We start from the raw sequence: 20,371 nt of genomic DNA, 5'->3' as shown, positions 1-20,371 counted from the left end.
ACATATACAGTACGTACGTCTGTGCAGAGTACTGCCTGCTGAACATGTTGCCACGTCTCTCATGTCAGAATATTAACAAATTTAAGCATGCATTATTATTTAATTTCACGAAAACGTAACAGAATACACAAATATTTATTTAAACTAATATTAACTCTTTACTAGATATATCTACTGATGTAATTATTTTCATAATGTTACTAACGATATAAGCAGTATAACGCAAATAAAATAAAATAAATATTTTTTCCTGTGAAAACTATCAAGTTTTGACCCTTTGTTATATGGACATTTTTTGATCCTGTAGACCATCGTTTCTCAAACTATGGTCCGCGGACCACCTGTGGTCCTCGAGATCTGCCCGTGTGGTCCTTCAAACAAGATAGAAGAAAAAATACAATTCAAACGAATTGCGTATCAGACTATAGCTTAAAATCTCAGAGTTTGGAAATGACACATGGCAATCGAATTTCACTTTTTATCCCAGTACTGACATTACATTTTATGAAATGTATTACCCTACCCGTCTATCGACTTCCCGCTCTAATCTCAACAGCAAAATAGGGATTTAAAGCACTATACATGTGATGTTTCTCACCAACTTTTCCCTGCACATCTGGCGCCGCGCCTGTAACCCAGCCAGGGACCGCCCAAATTCATAACAGAGGACCAAAGTACCGAACCTTAATTCAATTTTAGAATATAAGTATACTGGTATCAAAATATGCTACGAAAATGATAAATTTGCTTTCGAAGGGAACAAGAGTAAGGTGGTGCGCGGAACTGTTCTGACTTTATAAAGTGGTCCCCACTTCAAAAAAGTTTGAGAAACGCTGCTGTAGACCGTTCCCGACGACTGTATAAAGGACGGCACTTATATCCCTTACACTCTGTATGTATATATATATATATATATATATATATATATATATAATGCATATTTCAGCTTTTAGTGCATGTAAAAGCACAGTATCTTAGGGAATGCAGTCATTGAAACACATTACATTAGTTATACTGTATTTTATTTATTGCAATCTAACAATATTCAGGCAGTGCACTGTTGTCGGCGAATCATTGTAAAACCTTTCGTGATAATCAACAAAGCATTCCATAATTAAATGCACTGCTGACTTTGTGCAAATGTATAATATCGGTACGTTATGATGGATGAATGTTCAGATTAAAAAAAGGGGATGTGGCTGTGTCGAAAACCTGGCTGCGGGTTTTACGTGAATATGTATCGACAGATCTAGACGAGATCTTTCGTTTGACACTCAAATCATGGCTCTAGCACATCGGAGTCACGAGATATAGACTTGGACAACCGGACATTTTCGCTAACCCCCAAAATGGCCGCCAGTCGTCGCGTATTCCACTAAGTTCATGCTTGCATCGTTGTAGTAAACCCGATTGAAGAGACCACTTCGTGTTAGTCACAGAGTTATTGTGTCGGAATGGATCACCCTGCAAACATTACATCGAAATTTCCGTCCTGGTATCCCAACATATCTCTGTCTGATTTTTTAAAGACATGTTTACATAAAAACTGATAATCGAAACAAGAAGCCATCTTATCAACTCGTATTTTGCACGTACATAAGATTTTGACAGTTGTCATGAGTTTTATCAACGTTATCTAACGAAAAATGTGCCAGAAGTGTCACTTAAACAGTGTGTTGAAGGACACGTAACCTTAACAACTAATGATGTTTGAATATTCTTGCGTATAACAAAAAAATTAGTAATAGTAAATTGCGTAAAAAATATATGTATAGATATTTTTTCAATTTTAAAAATGCATATTTCGTCCTTTTAGTGCATCCCTGGCACAACGGGGAAGTGAAATGGAACTTAGAAACCCCCGTCCATGTACTTTTCGCTTACACTGCCTTATAAACAAACACACAGTAGGCACTGTGCATCAGTGATGGATTTCAGGCGACCAGCGAGAGCCGAAAGTTAGTAAAAGTCTTACACAATCCGTCACTGAGCAATGTTTACTTTCTGTGTACTCGTCTCAGCCGTGGAAGGTGGAGTAGGGAGTTAAGGGGAAATCTGTTGTACCTTAATTGAGTTATTAGTGCCCAGGCCTGTTTTAGTGCATATCGTCGTCGTTCTGGCAGAAATCACAGAGTCCAAAATTGTTGTTTTGAGTTACAGAGATTTTAAAGTTTAATCAAAATTAAAAAATCTGTTTTGCCGTAATTTAACCTATTTTTTCTTCTGATTACATCTCCTAGTTGATTTTTTGGCATAAATGTGAAGTTGTTGCCATGCAGGCATTATTTCTTGAAATATTCAAAATAATGGACTTCGTCAATTTTGGACTTAGTGACTTCTGCCTGAACGACGACGATATAATAAAGGTATCCTGGTTTTTAAGTGCGTACATATTTTGCCGTTTTTAGTGAATATGAACACCCCCAATTATTGTTATCGCAGTTGTTAAAATAATAATAATAATAATAATAATAATAATAATAATAATAATAATAATAAACAAAACTTTATGGAGAAGAGTAAAAATAAGGCACAACTTAAATTTTATGTGTTAGCTCAGTCGATATCTTCATACCTACCGGTATCAGAGGCATGACTAGACACACAACAGAAATAAATAAAATCTGAGCTATAGAAATGAAGTTTTTAAGAACAGTAAAGGGAAGGACAGTTTTTTATTGGGTTATTTTACGACGCTGTATCAACATCTTGGGTTACTTAGCGTTTGAATGGAATGTAGGTGATAATGCCGGTGAAATGAGTTCGGGGATCCAGCACCGATAGTTACCCAGCATGCTTATATTGGGTTGAAATCCAAGAGAAATGTGCCGATACATAATCCAGCAAAAACTTTAAGTCAGTAGAATTTCGACGATAATCGAATTTAATTTTATGAAATATCAAATGACGGCTAGTAGAAACTACTGTACCTGTAAGTTAAATTTAACTACTTACTCTCACTGTAATCATGACTTCTTAAATTCCTGGATAAAATCATTTTTAACCCATTTAAAATTATGTAGACACGCCCATGGAACTAGGTTTTTTTCTCTCTGATTCAACGCAATGGCGTGACTTTTATTCACAAGAGAACATTTTTTATTAGAGTATAATATGAGTAATTTGGAGGCATGGGGTTTATTCCCTCGGCACCAGAAGGTATGACTTCAGTAGAATGAAAAACATCTTGGTTCTAAAGAAGTAATATCATACAAATGAAGAGGGACTTCTATTAACCATCGTAATAGTGAATGAGCTTGATGAATTCCTATAATATACAGCGTGTTCCGTAATTGTATACAGAACTTGTTGAGTATTGTTATAAACAAAAAAATATGTAAACATATATATATATATATATGTATATATATAATTAAACAGTTCTTTACGGAGGAATGGCATGGGACAAATTATTAAAAGACAATATATGATAGTTATTAAGTTGAAATATTTTACTGAGAGGTAATGCTATAAATCCTACATGTTACATTAGATGCTTGCTTTTAAGTGGCCTCCATTACTTTCAACACAAAGCTAATCTCTTTTACACCCTGCAGCTCTGTTTGTTCAAAAAATTCTTGGAGAATTGCGTTTTCTAGATCTCACGTCCTGTGACTTTCGATTGTGGGGCCATCTAAAAGAAAGCGATCGACTGTGGGAAGCAATTCAGCGACAGGTGTACTCATAGGAATAATTTTCCAAACATTTTTCGAAGAACTAGAGGTGTTTGATATATATAAAAAAGCTTAGCTTTGCGTTGAATGCAATGGAGTATAGTTTCAGCATCTTCTGTAAGCTGCTAATATAACATTTATTTACTTACAGATGGCTTTTAAGAAACCCGAAGGTTCATTTTCTCCCTCAGATAAGCCCGCCATCCGTCCCTATCCTGAGCAAGATCAGTCCAATCTTCAGCAATATATCCTTTCTCAAATTAATTTTATTATCCTCCATCTACTTCTCGGGCTTCCCAAAGGTCTTTTTCTCTCAGGCCTTCCAACTAACACTTTATATCAGTGTTTCTCAACTACCGGGCCCTGGCATCAATTATACCAAGCCGCGAGTTACTCCCTTGAAATTTGTCATTTTACTTTTCTAAGCATTTTCCACGAATAAATACCTTATAGCAGAAATATTCTTAGGAGAATAATTTTCATGACTTACAAAAATACACATACCGGTACTCAAGTTGCTGTAGGATGATTATTCTTCAGCACTTACTGAGCACTACATATTTCTGATTTGAATGTACTGCTTTCAACAACTGCTGCTGTCCAAAAGGGAAGTCATAGAATTCAACACACCTGTAATAAAATTCAGATTACACTTTGTGATCCTATGTTTTGAAATTACTGGCTTCAAGCTAGATTTTCCCATTTGTCCACATATTATTCACTGCTGCAAAGTATTTCCTGTTTTCCTCTTCACTACCCATCTTTCTCTGAGAGAATAGAAAACATAGAACGTTTCCTTCAAATTTTAATTCGCAGCACTTTTAGGAGGCTATTTATAGGCATTTCAAACTTTTACGCAGGCCGCAAGATAAGGGGCTAAAAAAAAAGGGAGTATCCTGCGAAAAGTAGAACATCTGGTTATCCTACTTAATAGCTATTATATTTTGGCTTTTATTAATATATTCCTTAAGAATCATTTATAGTGTATACTCGTATTTTCTATAACTTCTTTTTTTGTTTCTGACCATAGAATAGATCTACCTACATGTAGATCTACTTATTGTATGATATTACATATAATTATCCAATATAATATATTAACATCATGTTGTATTTATTATTGCAGATATCTCGAGCACGGTGCCTTTTTAAAGCTCTGTGACATCTGGCGAGCATAAGAACAACCATGGGGTTGTTATTTACGAAAATTTGGAGTTTGTTCGGTAACGAAGGTAAGAATTTATAAACCACGAGTGTGGTATGTTGACATGCCGAATGAACAGTAATTATCACATTTATGAATTGAATTAACAGTTGTAAATCAGTAGTCTGGTATTGATTGTCAATGTGTTGTGGACAGTGCAGCATATGCTGACGGAAGATTTTATCAATTAACATTTTCTATTTGTCCTCTTTAACTATTTACGCTAAACAGAAAATAATTATCGTAAACGTTGGTCCTTTTGACAGGACACTGTCGAAAGGACATCTCTACAAGGTGACTAATGTTCGATTTAGCTTGTCTGAGATATAACTGGGAGATAAAAGTACCTTATACATATTGCTAAAAACTTGCAGAGCCATTCGTGGACTTTTTTCAGTACTCGCTGATCTATCACAAGCCTCTTAAAAGATACAAAACTTTCTTAAAAGAAGGACTAATAGGAGGCCTGGGTCAGGGGATGCATAAAAGATCCTGGAGGTCGTAGTGCTAAAGTCAACCGTCAACCTTTCGTATCATTTTGGCATATAACAGTCAAGGTGTTTAGTGTGTCTCCAGTTCGTGAGGGACAAACTGTAAGGCTGGGTTGCAGAAACGCAAATCAAAATGTGATTGGCAATCAAAGAGGGTTTGATTGGCCATCAGTTCTATTTCTGTTGCAGAAAGAACAATCAGTGTTTCATCAGAGATTAGTTTTCCATCAGATTTGATCAACAGATTTTTGCTGGTTAAGTCACTGATCATCGATCAAGTAGGCTATTTATGTTGTCCTGTTTATAATGCAGTTACTGCAATTTATAGAGTAAATAGTTATAGCGTAACAATATTGTTTTCGAGATAATGGATTCTTCTGATGAAGAAATTTTAGAATGAAAAAAATATTATTAAGAAGAAGGCGTTTCCGTGATAGACATGAATTGTTTTTATGTATAATGACAGAGAATTTGAGCAAAGATTTAGGTTAAGTAAGGATTCGTGTGTTTTGTTACTTTAAAAAATTGAAACAAATATATGCAGACAGACAAATCGAAACCTTCCACTTTCTCCTATGAACCAAGTTATAATAATGCTAGGATTTTATGCTGTTGGAATTTTTCAGGCGGTCTTGGGTTATCTTGTTAGGGTCCACAAATCAACTATTTGCCGAGTAGTTAGGAATGTTACGTTTGAAATTGCTTTGTTATGACAGGGTCTCTTAAATCCCCAAACTTCAAACAGGGAACGATTTGAAATCCAGAGAGAATTTTCAGCCATGTCAGGATTTCCAAGAGTAGCCTAATATTGGTTGTATAGACTGCTCACATCTCCATCCAGTCACCTGGTTGATGCCGAACTTTATCGAAATAGAAAAAGTTTCTTTTCTGGGAATATACAGGCAATATGTAGTCTACACCATCATTTAAATTCTGGAATGTTGTAGCCCATTGGCAGGGTTCTACACATGACAACACAATATTTTTAATGAGTAGGTTAAGAGCTCCATTTGTAAACAGAGAGATGGGAAATGGAATTGTTTTGGGTTATGGAGGCTATGCATATTCCAATTTCTTGTCGACTCCCCTAGCAAATCGCACAACAGAAGCCCCCTCACGTTTTTTTTTTTTTTGTTGGCTTCATTTTTTTTTTCAATATATTGTAGTCTATATACAAATAGAATCCGCCTGTTTCCTTTCTACAAAAAGCAACAAAACAGCAAAACATTCACTTGAACATTCACTTGTTTTCCTAGTCACCGCCCACTTGATGCATTCGTTTCGCGACTTTTAAAGAGCATCAAATTGGCTGTGGTTGCTAAATAGCGCTGTTGTCAAATGTATTTCTTTCTCAAATCAGCAATTAGTAAATTGAGACAAGTTGATTGGAGATTCACGTTTGTGCAACGCAATGAACAATCAAATAAATCAGACATCAACTGATTGGCGATCAGGGACTGATTTGATCTGCGTTTCTGCAACCGGGCCTAAATGCACGGTATTATACCGTATATGCGGTACCGTTTTCGCCGTGCAGTACGAGAGAGAAAAGTCCAGAACTGTTGGGTAACGCTATAATCTTACATGACAACGCTAGACCTCACACAGCAGAGACGTTGTTTACAGCGTTGGGGATGGAAGGTCTTGCCACACCCCCACCTATTCTTCCGGTCGTAATCATTGTCACTTCGATCTTATTCCTAAACTAAGAAGCCATTTCGTGGGAAATGCTTTGCCAACACACTACATCGTAACTGCAGTTCGGCGTGTTGTAGCACACACAGAATCTCAAGCAGTCTTACCCATCGATGGCAACGAACTGTGGACAACCTAGGAGACTACTTATTTTGAAGGATGTTAAACAGTTTGTACAAATGATGTTAACAGGTTGTACGAGAATAAAACGATTTCAAAATGTTATATTTGTCCTTTTATCCTACCAGAGAGTTTTGCATCCATATCCCATATAGTGTCAACTTTAAGGGAACACTATACTGAAATTACTAACTTCCATGTTTTAAAGCTAAATTCGCAAAACTTTTATCTGGTTAATAATAACACATGTACAAAGTTTCATCCTTTTATGTTGAGTGGTTTGCATTTTATTAGTATCTTAATAAAATATTGTATCACTTTATATAAGAAGTCCCTTGCGTCACAATTTACATTATTTTTAACTGATATAGGTAAACGTATATGATTCTTTATATACGAGGCATCCTGAAAGTAAGTTTACCGATTTTTTCCCCTTGAAAGTAAACGTAATTAGCCGTGTCAATTGCGCATGCATAACAGATCTATGACGTATCAATTATATGCCAGCCGGACAGGTCCCGCCTGGTGCCAGTAGCGTGGCAGCAGTGGTCCAAAATGGAAGCTCTTATTCCTACTCCCGCCGCCTGCGAGCTTCGGTCGGTGATAAAGTTCTTTAATGCACACACACACACACTCTCTCTCTCCCCTCTCCCCCTCCCCTCCCTCCCGCACTCCCTCCCTCCCTCCCCTCCCTCTCTCCCTCCCTCCCTCTCTCCCTCTCTCTCTCTCTCGTGAGCGTTTTGGCAACGACGAAGAGCTGAAGATGTCTGTCACACGCGGTTCTATTCCCAGGCGGCAGAGTTCTACGACAGAGGGATACGAAAGTTGATCCCACGTGTCTCAATTCTGAATGTGGCTATGTTTAAAAATAGCTGAAACATTGCTGTACCTGTTGCCAATAAATGTTTTCCTGAAAGTGTGTGTTCTCTTTTTTTAAAAAAAAATAGGGAAACTTACTTTCTGGATGCGCCTCGTACATTAGAACAAACATTATTATTGGGTTTTTCTGTACAATGAATCGGTAAATTACTAGGAATTTTTTTATTACTACTCGTATTAATATTTTAATTTTTTTATTCTTTTATAATAAACCATTCTAGTAATTATTCATTTTACAGCAAAACCCTGTAGTAAGTTTTGATCCCATGTATAAGGACCCATATAAGAGTGTATCAGTCAGTTAAGAATAATGTAAATTGTAATGCAAGGGACTTTTTATATAAAGCAATTCAATATTTTAACAAAATATTAATAAAACGCAAACCACCTACCATAGACGGATGAAATTTTGTACATTTGTCATTATAAACCAGTTATACCACTGATAAAAATTTAGTGAATCTAGCTTCATAAGTATGGTAGTTCTTTATTTCACCATTGTGATCCCTTAAAAATATGGAACTTAGAAATTTCAGTATATGTTGTACGTTTTGAAACGTATATATTTAAATTTTCTGCATTGGAGCATTTTCGACAGAAAAAAGAATAGTTGGCATGACTTACGAATCAACCCTCGTACAACAGTACTTTCTACTATTATCTTAAGAATTTCTTTTTCATTTATGTTGGCCTAATTTCTTTACTCCATAATATCCCATTTAGTTATGAGTTATGCTCTATTTCTCTCATCCACTTCAATGCTTTATTTTATTCATTCATTCAATGTTCTGCCCAAGGGCAGGTCTTTCACTGCAAACCCAGCTTTCTCCAATCTTTCTTATTTTCTGTCTTCCTCTTTGTCTCCACATATGATCCATATATCTTAATGTCGTCTATCATCTGATATCTTCTTCTGCCCCGAACTCTTCTCCCGTTCACCATTCCTTCCAGTGCATTCTTCAGTAGGCAGTTTCTTCTCAGCCAGTGACCCATCATTTTCTTTTCCTTTGCCCCTTCCTGATCAGTTTCAGCTTCATTCTTTCTTCCCCCACTCTTTCCAACACCTTAATTTCTTATTCTGTCTGCCCACTTCACATGTTCCATTCTTCTCCATATCCACATTTCAAATGCTTCTATACTTGAAGGAGTGCTATCATGACGCCACCCACGGGAACAACTTAAATTAAATTTGAATACAAGCGGGAAGGCTGTATCTATGACGTCCATAAATTGCAAAGGTGTAGAATAAAAATAAATAAAAAAATGTTGTGCATTACTTTTGGAGCGATCCTCGTACTATTATAATCATAACCTACAAAAGATCATCCACTCTTTTCTATCTTATTCATACACTCAAACTAACCTATTTCTAACAAACTCATCTCACAACTTCAGCACAATCCCTCTTCATTTTAAAATCATCCAGATCACTTTCAACTAAAGTCTATAAATCATTCTTGCACTAATAGGCATTACCTGTTCTCATGTACTGTGTATCTTCTGAGCACTTTGATTTATACTTTCTTTGTACACTAATTTTGTTCCTTACTTTAGTTTCACATAATTCCCTTGCCTTAACTATAACACTTTTGACTTTCACTATACTGTCCCTTTTAATTTATTTATTACATTACTTCCACTTTATACTTTAATATTACGATTCTTTACTGCACTATTTTTTCTTACTTTTCTTACCCCTCTTCACCCACTATTTGTTCTTCCTCACTATTGACGTTTGTGGCCTTATCTTCTGGTTCATTGCCCTTCGTCTTTCTTTTTATACTTTCCTTTGTTTTGGTTATGTTAGTACGTAGTACTTAGTCTCCCACCCCCTTCCTTTTGATATTCTTCACATAACTTCCGGAGCTTGTAGTACACATCTTGATCTTCAGTCGTTATTACCTGATCGTCCATGAAGTGCAGGGAAAAGTTTGATAACAATAATTATGATGTAAATTGATAAGTTGATGGTAGTGATGTGAAGAGAGATGATATTGTTAATGATGGTGATGGTGATGAGGAGGAGGAAAGAGGAAGAGAAGAAGAATGAGCAGTAGGAGGAGGAAGGGATGTTTGAAAGGGTAATAATTTGAGGATGTCAGTCTAATGTATCAGTAGTAATGTGATGTGTTGTTTGCAGAGCACAAGATAGTGATGGTGGGTTTGGACAACGCAGGCAAGACTACAATACTCTACCAGTACCTGATGAATGAGGTCGTCCACACGTCGCCCACCATCGGCTCGAATGTGGAGGAAGTGGTGTGGAAGAATATACATTTCATCATGTGGGATCTGGGGGGCCAGCAGTCCTTGCGAGCTGCGTGGAGCACGTACTACAGCAATACAGAGGTGATAACGAGACACAATTCCTCTAGTAAGGTTTGATTTACCGTTTGTAATTGGCAGTTTTCTGAATAGATTTGTCTTTTTTACTGCTGCGTTTTTGTGTGATTTATCCTTCTGCTTTAGTATGGCGACACCCTTTCACATTGGAGTAGTCACCTATAGAATTTCCTGAACACACACCAACACTTGGATAGGACATGGTTTATTACATGGCCTCCCTGATCTCCGGACATTACATAATTAGATTTCTGCTTTTGAATCTTAAAATGTTGCGACCTTCAGCCAGCCATATATACGGAGGCCTTCCTTTGCCATGCAACAAATTGTCCTCCATCAATGTTAAGTTTTATGCAGTCTTTATTAAAATAAATGTGGATGTGCTTTATCATAACTTTAAAAACAATGAATGAAATAGAAATGTGTTACTTGATCTGAAATGAAAGTAGTAAACTGAATTAATAGTGAATCAACAACAATAATTTGTTTTAAATAAGAGGAAGGAAGAGCAAGTTTCATTCATAGTTTTCTACCTAAGGGCAGGTCTTTCACTGCAAACCCAGCATTCTCAAAACTTTTCTATTTTTTGCCTTCCTCTTAGTCTCCGCATATGATCCATATACCTTAATGTCTTCTATCATCTGATATCTTCTTCTGCCCCGAACTCTTCTCCTGTTCACCATTCCTTCCAGTGCATCCTTCAGTGGGCAGTTTCTTCTCAGCCAGTGACAATAATTTCTTTTTCTCTTCCTGATTAGTTTCAGCATCATTCTTTCTTCACCCACTCTTTCTAACACAGCTTAATTTTTTATTCTTGTTTATTGTTTAGTTTACTGTCCATAGACAGTTTTGAACCTCATATTATTAGTAAAAGAAAACAGAACATTTTACTTCATGCAAGGAACATTTCAGAATACCTTCTCTCAAAATCTGAAATGTGTAACTTTACTTATTTTGGATCATTATGCCGTTAAACTTGAAGTGTGTAGTTTTGAAGTTTTGTCACAGTTAAGCACTCGCATGTTAGTGAAATTAATTGAGTTCTTTTACGTCACAATTAATAGTATAGTAACCTTTGATAACACAGCCTTCTTGATTTAGTGGTTAACTTGTGTGACCATAAACCAAGAGGTACCGGGTTCGATTTCCAGCTATGCCCAAACAGTTTTTTAGGGATACAGGTCCACCTAGCCTCGAGATAGGAAAAATTGGGAAGAGATGTGAAGTGGAAAGCTTGGTCAAAGAAAAGCCATATAGTTAATGTGGAACAATATCAGCAGCATCCCTATCCTGCCTTTTAGATATGCAGTTGACTACTAGATGGCAGATGCTCAGTTCAGCTCTGTAACTATCGATTAACTGTCTTACTAACAAACCGTATATAATTTTTATACGAGACTTGAGACAGAAAACATTCATGCATAAGCGATGCATGTATAAACAATCTGTAACTATACAATAGGAATTGCTTTGCAGTAGTTATATACACGAAACCCCTTGTTTAAGCGTTGTATATAGATAAAAAATAGCCGCCCCTCTAACAGCTGTTCGTATCAACTGTCATTTTATGATGATGGATGCCTTGTAACCACAGAAGAACACACCAAAGAGCACAGAATAAGTAGAATACTACTGTTATAGCTTGTTCTCTTTGACCAAAATATAGTGTGGTAATCGATCAGAACCAATTATACTATCGATTCTTAACACGGCACACTAGAGTGCTCTACCGGATGCAATAGAGGATCTCAGATATTTTATTACCTTTCGTAACGAAGTAATGACGAAACTATGACGTAGCTGTGTAACAGTTATACTGTTATACACGACGTATGTAGTGATTATTAGTAAGGAATTTACACACGACTTATAAACGAGCTACTCATTGTATAAGTATAAGAGAGTTAAACGTCTGTATATAGAGTTTTTATTAGTAAGACCAAGAGTGTATAATAAATATTGAAGATCTTTGCATATGAAATCAATATTGATCATCATCTCTTTCTCTCTCTCTTTCCTTCTCTTCATAATTTCATTTGATTTTGAGATTTTTATTAAGTAATATGTTATTGGCATACACTTTAATGAAGATTGTGTGTTCACAGTTCGTAATTGTAGTTATTGACTCGACTGATCGAGAGCGGCTAGCAGTGACAAGAGAAGAATTGTATCGAATGTTGGCCCACGAAGAGCTGTCAAAAGCAGCAGTTCTTATATACGCAAATAAACAAGACTTGAAAGGTTCCATGTCTGCAGCTGAAATCAGTAAACAATTAGACCTCACGTCGATAAAGAAGCATCAGTGGCAAATCCAATCCTGTTGTGCTCTCACAGGAGAAGGGTGAGTAGTTCTCATGCTCTAAGAAAGCTTCATTTTTCATATTATCGGATCATCAGGATCATGATCATCACCACCACCAATTGTTCAGCATTAGGTTATGTTCTATGAATCTTTAAGTCATTGATTTCTAAGTCACCAGCTTGTAATGTGAGAGTGTTTTTCCCCTCTTGTAACACAGAACAACTATGAATATGAGGCAGGACTAGATTGTTTATTGTTAGTAAAATAACATGGACAAAAATACAATCTTAGTTCTTCCCTGAAGGAGTAAAAAACTCGTGCTCAGGGAGATATCTAAACACAAAGATAAACACAAAGATAATTATTTGACACAAACTGGGTCAAGAAAAAAAATTACAGGAATAAGTTAAATTTAAAAATATAATTTCAATTTTAACAATTTAAGTCATACAAATACATATACATATTAAATCAATATATATTCTTTAAAAATTAAATTCCTAACACTATTTTTTAAATTTCTGATACTAAAATTTTCCAAATTTGGGTATTTATCAATTATTTTATTGTATAACCTTGGACCAAAGTAGGTACCATGGCTCAGAGCTGTGCTTGTGAACCACTTTGGTTCCTCTAGTCGTATAAAATCAGATCTTTTAGTTCCATATTTATGATGATACAATTTGAATTTTTACGATTTTTATGTATGAAGATTAATAAGAAGGGTGAGTGATGTGTGCACTATTTTGCAATTAGCCACTAAGATTGCTGCAACGTTGTTTATAGTTAATGAAACGTGTTGGCTCACTGTGGCTGTTTTTTTATGTTTTTACGCACACAAAATATGCACTGTGAGACAGAGAGAGCAGCTGCCATCTTCTGTCTCTGTCGCTCTTGCTGTGTCGCTGTATCTCTCTGGCAACAGTGCTCATCAAGCAACTTTCAATTGGCTTATCTCATGTTCAGAGTTTTTTGTGTTTACTGTAGCAAGCGTTAAGGGAGTATAATGCTGTATCCGGTAGGTTGTAGGTCACATGTAACAATATTTTCAGAGTTACACTATTTTGAAGTTGTTTGTAAAATATGTTTTTTCTTAGTTTGAAGTAAAAGAATAATACAAACAGAGAATGAACCATTCAGAATTATAATTTTTTTAAATGGCAAGTACTGTGAACAATTAATATTAGAGGAGAAAAATTCGCTGCGGCATCGGGGATCGAACCCTGTTCCTTGGTTCTACGTATCAAGTGCTCTCACCATTGAGCTATGCCAAAGTTCAATTCACAGCACTGGATCGAACTCCCCTCCTCCAGTGTTTTTCCCTTTGTGGCCTGACTCCAAGTTGGGCATTATGTTGACATTTTATATTAAGTCAACTGCCATTATACAAGGATCGCATATATGCCCAACTTGGAGTCAGGCCACAAAGGGAAAAACACTGGAGGAGGAGAGTTCGATCCAGTGCTGTGGATTGGACTTCAGAGTAGGACAATGGTGAGAATGCTTGATACGTAGAACCAAGGAACTGGGTTCGATCCCCAATGCCGGAGCGAATTTTTCTCCTCTAATATTAATTGTTACTATAACAAATATATTCTGTAGGAAAAAAAAAAATCTTTACGTAGAAAGTACTGTGAAGCTAAAAATGTGCTGTGAGCTCCTTTGTTGTTTCGTACATATATTTCTTTTCCTATTTTTAACTAGAAAATTGCATTATTCTTACGCACTTGTCACAACAGTTATTACAAATCACACCACTTCCATCGACTTGATTATTTGCAATTCAGTTTTGCACCCTAATTTACAGGGGAGTTTACAACACATTTTAAAAAATATCTTGTCCGCTTTGATACACTTGGCCGCACACTTGTGAACGGCACTCGTTGCTCTACGTAACTGCATACGGCTATCTTTAATTTTCGTAGCGGCATGTATGATGCACGCAAGTAGCTCCTCACGTGTTTGTGACTTCGTTTGGTAGACAAGATCTTTCATCCATCCTACAATATACGCTCACAAACATATCCTGGATATTGAAGAAAGACATGATCGACTATTCACAACAGTCAGGTTAAGATGGAAGGTGACAGTGCAGATGAATAATAAAACTAGATATTTAATTTAAATTATCCTCCGGACCCTTTACATCTGGAGATTACATTTGTTGTTTTATATTTGATTTTACATAGTTGACATTTCGGACCCTATACATTCGAATATTTTATAAAATTTTATTGTTATGAAATATGATATACAATTTATCTCTGGTGGCCTTAGTTTTATAATTTTATCGGTTCGTTTTGAATACTACCTAGGGTCGGAGAACTGCTCGCTTTTTTACAAATCACCTTGTGTATAGTGCATTTGTGTACCTCGTTTTACCGTGACAATGCTTTTTAGTTCTTTTTAGCACTCTGATTATTATATTATTTGTGTCTTTATTTTATGAAGAATTTTAGATAAGGGTGCAAATAGCCATAGTAGCTGACACGTCCTTTTTAAATCCCACTATCTATCTTTAATTTAAATTTTCGCCAAAAGGAAAGAGAACGAAAATTATTTGGATATTGAAATAGTTAATTACATTTCAAACATGCAACTTTGATTAAAAGTATCATAAATAAAGTACATAAATGAATAATAAAAAAAACCTATTTTTTTCTTTTTTGATGAAAGAGTCCCCCTCTACACGATATCGAATTAGCGAAATTCTTACCTTCCATATTTTTTTTATCTCTTTGTAGAAAATTATCGAAATTCTATTTTCTGCAATTTGAATTAGCTGCGAAACGATAATCTCAGACAGATACGATCACAGTTATAGCATCTCTGGATTTAGTACACGATGATCCGAAAAAGTATTGCAACATCATCCATTTCTGTTTCAATCCTGTAGCAGATATCCAACCAGTGCATGAGATAATCCATGGTTCATTCATGAACTGATACATGAACCGCTTGTTGGAACGAATCTAACAACATTCGCAACCAAAGGCAACAATCTCACTCATTGAGCACGAACCCTGTCCGTGAAACAGCTGTAGACACGACATTGTCATGTGCTCTTGCTGGCTGCTGACTGTTCGCTGACAAAAGTTACGTGTTGTTCATAGCAATGCGTTCCAATAACGATACGTAACTCTGTAAATATTGAGAATAGGACCCATGTTTATATGATATTTTGTGCTCAAAAGTCTTCAGAAATAAGCTCTGTAAGTGGTGGTAAGTCCTCGTGAATCACCCTGTATATATGCACTTTGAATAATGAGAAAAATTCATGTAGAAATAAATCAATACAGCCTCTCCATAACATGTTACAATACAACACGTGTAACATGTGTAAAAGTATAGCATTAATCTTGGTACTGACGCTGTTTTGGATGACCTACAATGAATCAAGACTGGCATCCTTCCAATTTAATTTTCAATTTCGGAAAAAAGTGTCGCCTGTTGCCAAGTTCCACGAATACAAAGGGTGTGTAAAGAATTTAGTGATGCTTCTCCTTTTAAGGAGTCAAAGAATATAGTATGAGTATTGAATAAATCTTTTCGAAAAAAAATTTCACAGGATGGTTTCCTAATTTCTATGCAGTATTGATTCTGCAACTATTTGGAATATTATTAAAAATAGTCCACACCTGTGGAGTAACGGTTAGCGCGTCTGGCCGCGAAACCAGGTGGCCTGGGTTCGATTTCCGCTCGGGGCAAGTTACCTGGTTGAGGTTTTTTCCGGGGTTTTCCCTCAACCCAATATTTATGAGCAAATGCTGGGTAACTTTCGGTGCTGGACGCTGGACTCATTTCACCAGCATTATCACCTTCATCTCATTCAGATGCTAAATAACCTAAGCTGTTGATAAAGCGTCGTAAAGTAACCTACTAAAATAAAATTATTAAAAATAAAACTGGTCACTATCTAAAGAATGAAAATATTTATTTTATTGAAATCAATGACCATAAAGTAGATGATTCAGATTCTATTCCAAATTCCTTTAACAACTTTAAATATTCAAGATATGAAGATGATGTTGCAATTCGTTGTTTATCAGGTACATGTAATACTGGATTTCCAGGACTTAATTTTATTCCCACTACAGGAGGAGAGATTATGCATGTTATTTTTTTTTATTTATTTATCTATTCCAGTGTTGGATACATTATGCGGTGACATTGACCCAAAGAATAATTCAAATACAAACTGAAAAAAGAGTGCAATACAATACTAACTATATTGAATGCACAAAGTACATTAAAAGTTGCAAGTGAAATCAAGCAGAAATACAGGGCTGGGCAGATAAAACCGGCCCGTGTTATGACATTGATAGGTACTAATGATTTGAAACAAACTTCAAATGGAATGAAAATAAAATGCATTTACCTTCATAATAAATGTTGGAAGTGCCCTCCATCTGCATCTAGACACTTCTGTGCACGTTTTAACAGGTTCATGAAAACACGTGTCAATTTCTCATGGGTGATACTGCGGATGCAATTCCGCAAGTTCTCCTACTCACACGAACCTGTTGAGCCAATCTCGTGGTAGACTTTCGAGGACTCCTAGTCATAAATTCATTAATTTGGGCTGTAAGTTGAGGAGTCCGGACAGAAGGAGTTCTGTTCCTTGTTACATTTTTGATGGATCCAGTCGTATGCCATTTTCGCACCAAATCTTGAATGCTGCTTTTTGCTGGTACTGAGTGAAGCGGATATTTGTCTCTGAATAATTGTTGTGTTTCCTTAATACAGCTGGTCTGTACGTATGCCTCCACAATGAATATTCGCTCTGGTATTGAATAAGTCATGCTTATTTAAAGAACAACTCTTTACATGTGTTTAGAACGTCTGACTTTTAAACAGCAACCAAAAGAGGTTATAAGCAACAATGGCGCAACAACAATGACACAAAACACGCGGAAGATACAGTATAGCCAACATAATTACATTTTCAAGAAAAAAGAAAGAAAAGAAATCAATACCCTACATAATTTATTTTCCAAATCGTATGACATGAGATGGGGCCGGTTTTATCTGCCCAACCCTGTATGAGCTCATTATTGGCCCATGACATCTAGTTTCCCAATACCGATCGCTTTCTGTTGTCCTATTTAAAGCTGGGCAGAGTTGGAGGTGATCTCTGTTAATTACGTCCTTGGACCCACAAAGTTTGCAGTCTGGCTCTGATAGGATTCCCATATTATGAAGTTATGCTGCTAGACAATGTATGTTATAAAAAAAAAAATCTAGATTTGCAAAGCGAAAAAATCATCTGGTAAAACAATAGTTTATGTACAATTCATTTCACACAAGGTGAAGTGAAACAGCAATTTGTTTTTAGTTACTACTGGTATGTAAAATCAATTTTCTTTTCATTTCATTTATTGCATTTCATAGATCTTGCAGCAGCATTGTAGCTTCGAGATATGGAACAAGTCAAAAGTTATACAAAAATATTCAATACATAGTAAGCACATTAAGGGGAGAGGATGGTATTTTTTAAAACTTTTTTTCTATTTGGTGTAAAATATTAATTTTTTGTATGTAGAGAGCTCATAGCTGTGGCAACTCAACCAAATAAAAATATTTGAAAAAAAAAAAAAAATATTTGGGGGCCCAAATTTGAAAAAAAAATATACCCAATGCAGGATTGTACTAAAACCGATATATCTAAACCGTTTTTAAAGATAGATTCAAACAGCTTTTTTGCAATCTATTTGCAAAAGCATGTTCTACAAACTGTCTGTAACAGAATTTTGATATTAGTCCCTACGTTTGTAAAATAAACAATTAAAATTTAATAACAATTTTCTGATTTCCTTTCTTGCAAACAAACGGACGTATTTTTAAAATGAAATCAATTAACAAAATTCTGTTACAGAGAAAAGTTTCCTAATAGTCTAAAGAATGTGTGTTCTAAATTGCATGCATGTATCTTTAATAGTTCAGAAATTATATCCATTTTTGTCTGGCAATGTAGCACAAAAAAAAAAAATGAAGTTACCGGAAACCGATAAAAGCGGGCATGTGATTTAAAAATCCATAGCACAGGAAGTTTAAAAATGACGTCTCAACATCCGATAAGGGCACAAATACCCACAAAATGTCATGTAATGCATTCCACAAATATCAAAGGGTATTATAAAGAAAAAAAATTTTTTTTGAAAATTTAATTTACCGGAAACAACAATAAAAGTGGACGAGTGATTTAAAAATCTATAACGCAGGAAGTTTAAAAATGACGACTCAACATCCGATAAGGGCACAAATACCCACAAAATGTTATGCTATGCATTCCGCACATATCACAGAGTATTTTAAGGATTTTTTTTTTTAATTTACTCATTTTTCACCAAAAAATACCATCCCCTCCCCTTAATTAAATTTTCAAACATAAATGATATATCAGTTGATTAGAAGGTAGATTATGGAGGAATTTCGTCTATTTTGTTCTCAGCTTTTTCTTTTAGTCCTTCAAAGCTTTAAGATAATTAGGCAATGCATTGAATACTGTAATACCTGAATAGTGAACTGCTTTTTTTTTTATAACAGCTGAGACTTACAGAGGACAGATAAATATGTGATTTATGTCTTATATTAAAATTATGAATGTTCTGATTATTGCTAAAAGTATCTTGATTTTTTTTTTTATTATGGAACATTATCAGGAAAAGAATGTACAGATACGGAAATAAAATTTGGAGCTCCCATATTGTGTAAGTTTCGCTTACAACACCCTGTGGATGTGCAGTAAACAAGAGTCCCTGTATATGTGCTATTTGTGGACAGTCGTGCAAAATTGTTGCCTACCTTCTGGTGGGCTCTCATCAGGACTTGCTCCTTATTCTCAAGGCATTCATTTGTAAAACAAAAATATGTTTGGCTTCAGAAGAGTTGGCCATATTTCTTTATAGAATGAAAATATGCAAAGTATATCATTTTAATTGTGTTTATGTCGTCAATAGAAGATAAGGCTTTTAATGCATAATGGGCAGGGCTCAATTTAATGATAATAATAATAGTTTTATTTTCCCTGGCAGAGTTAAGGCCATTAGGCCTTCTCTTCCACTCAGCCAGGATCAAATCACATACAGAAAAATACATACCGGTATACAAATATTAACTTAAAAATAATAATAAACATAATAAAGTTGTTGTTGTTTTCTAATGCCAGGCGTTTGACAATAAAGTCATTTGACCTCTTGCACTCCAATATTTTTCAAAGATATTATCATGACCAGCCACTGAAGCACAGATTTTGAGGTGTTCCGAATCCATTTCTTGGTTTGAGTTGCACAATGGACAGTTAGGGGACTGATATATTCCAATTCTATGCAGGTATTTGGCCAAACAATCATGGCCTGTTGCCAATCTAAATGCAGCTACAGACGATTTTCGTGGTAAATCGGGAATTAACTGTGGATTTTGATGTAGAGAATTCCATTTTTTCCCTTGGGATTGTGTTATCAAATTTTGTTTGTTGAAGTCTAAGTATGTAGATTTAATAAATCTTTTCACAGAGTAATACGTAGATTTAGTAACAGGTCTGTAAGTAACAGTGCTGCCCTTCTTTGCTAAAGCATCCGCATTCTCGTTTCCCAGGATTTCAACATAATAAAGTAAAAAAGAGAGATTGAATACATATACACAATCAGTATTAACTTTAAAA

At 35.6% G+C, this 20,371-nt stretch overlaps 1 protein-coding gene across 3 annotated transcripts in view; it reads left to right on the top strand.

Annotated features, from left to right (window-relative positions):
- Arl5 (ADP-ribosylation factor-like 5) overlaps positions 1 to 20,371 on the top strand; it is a 113,691-nt gene that overhangs the window by 68,042 nt on the left and 25,278 nt on the right. For all 3 annotated transcript variants that reach the window (XM_069835938.1, XM_069835937.1, XM_069835939.1), the window contains exons 2-4: positions 4,801 to 4,906; positions 10,204 to 10,412; positions 12,512 to 12,747. In XM_069835938.1, the coding sequence (XP_069692039.1) occupies positions 4,861 to 4,906; positions 10,204 to 10,412; positions 12,512 to 12,747 (491 nt within the window). In that variant the 5' untranslated portion in view covers positions 4,801 to 4,860. The remainder of the gene's footprint in view (positions 1 to 4,800; positions 4,907 to 10,203; positions 10,413 to 12,511; positions 12,748 to 20,371) is intronic.

This window comes from Periplaneta americana, chromosome 9 (genome assembly GCF_040183065.1).
Source record: "Periplaneta americana isolate PAMFEO1 chromosome 9, P.americana_PAMFEO1_priV1, whole genome shotgun sequence".
Classification (NCBI taxonomy): Eukaryota; Metazoa; Arthropoda; class Insecta; order Blattodea; family Blattidae; genus Periplaneta; species Periplaneta americana.
Note: the sequence above shows the minus strand (reverse complement) of the source record. Positions and strands in the feature narration are given on the sequence as shown.